Genomic DNA, 1,566 nt, shown 5'->3' with positions numbered 1-1,566 from the left:
CACCACTAGAACGATGAGTCCAAGTCCAAGTGTCAGACTGAGTAATCTGCATAACAATATTAGTCAAACAATTCCTAGATTCCACATTTCCACTACCAACTCATCCTCTCACTATGAGATCCTGTCCAATCATGTCAAAATCAATTTTACACATTTAACATCAATTTTAGGTGCTCAACCAAACATACACAAAATTTAGGTTGATATGGCATTTTGTAATAAGTTTATTAAACGTCAATATTGAAGACTTGATATTTATTAATGTCAACATTATTATTATAGGTACATAAATTGTAACCAAAATTCAATTCAATAATACTACATTTTTAACACATACACACCAACATAAGTGATATTCTTCCATCCTTTGGCAGTGAAATACATGGAAAGCTCATGAACACAAGAACTAAGAATATTCACCACTATATATGCTGTGTTACCAGCTCAAAACATAGCATAAAGAAAATTTACTTAATCTAATAAACTACTAAAAAAACATAGGTAGTACAAATAACTTGTCTACATAACAGAGCAAGCATTTGGGTTCTCATCACTGAATATTTCAGGTGCATAAGCATAGTCAACATAGTATTTTGATGGCCAATATTCACTACGCTTGATGTCAGTTTTATTATCATCTTCTTCTACATTGTTTTCTTCACCTTCTTTTTTCTCTTCTCCTCCTTCTTTTTTCTCTTCCTTTTTCTCCTCTTCTTTCTTCTCTTCTCCTTTCTTTTCTTCCTCCTTCACAATAGAAGCTTGCTTTTTTGTCCTTCTGTTGACTTCATCAACAAGCTTTTCTGGCTCAATCACACCTTTTACTATAGCTTGGTCATTTACCAAATCTGTTTCCACTGATTCTACTCCTACATATATGTTATTATTGACACATATTAGCATGTCATATTATATAAACTAGTTAAAATGTTATATATACATTTACACTTGGTAGTTAGTTTGTTGCACAAGTTTGTTTTCATGGACTAGTTAGTTAGTTACAGTTGTTAGTTATTCTCTTTGGCTATATAAGTTTTACTCCATCTATCTCAAAATAATCGTCAGGTTGACTATTTTATACAGATTAAATAATAATAATAAATAAATGAAAGAGCGACAATTATTCAATTATTTTGGGATAGAGTGAGCATTATAACTCTTGATGCAATCTTCATTCTCATTATCAATTCAATTTCTATATTATATTTTTCTCTCTTTAATAGTTTCTATCAAGAATAGTATATGTAATATGTTATACGAAATTAATTTTCATACATTAAAAGTGTAAAATATTTTACATTTTAGATAGATCACAATCATGGTATTCGTAACTTTTTAAAAGCAGATGATAATTATGATTGGTTGATAGTGTATAAAATTTTTCCATTCGAAGATGTATGTAAAGTAAATTATTGAAGTAAGATTCAATAAGTTTCAAAATCCAAGATGGATCAAGACAAAAAAAAAACCACTTGAGTGGTTGATACAATTATGAACGTGTTTGTTGTGTGTGCTGTGCAGCACTAGTGAGAAGACAGTTTACAAGAGCAATGAATAGCAAAAAGAGGG

General features: G+C 30.0%; 1 protein-coding gene across 1 annotated transcript in view; it reads right to left on the bottom strand.

Moving 5' to 3' along the window:
- Positions 1-291: 291 nt before the first annotated feature.
- LOC101490195 (heavy metal-associated isoprenylated plant protein 8-like) overlaps positions 292-1,566 on the bottom strand; it is a 4,334-nt gene continuing 3,059 nt past the window's right edge. Inside the window, exon 5 of the mRNA XM_004486288.4 lies at positions 292-866. Within this exon, the coding sequence (XP_004486345.1) occupies positions 520-866 (347 nt within the window). The 3' untranslated portion in view covers positions 292-519. The remainder of the gene's footprint in view (positions 867-1,566) is intronic.

The sequence above is a fragment of the Cicer arietinum genome, chromosome 1 (genome assembly GCF_000331145.2).
Source record: "Cicer arietinum cultivar CDC Frontier isolate Library 1 chromosome 1, Cicar.CDCFrontier_v2.0, whole genome shotgun sequence".
NCBI lineage: Eukaryota > Viridiplantae > Streptophyta > Magnoliopsida > Fabales > Fabaceae > Cicer > Cicer arietinum.
This window is presented reverse-complemented; position numbering and strand designations above follow the sequence as displayed.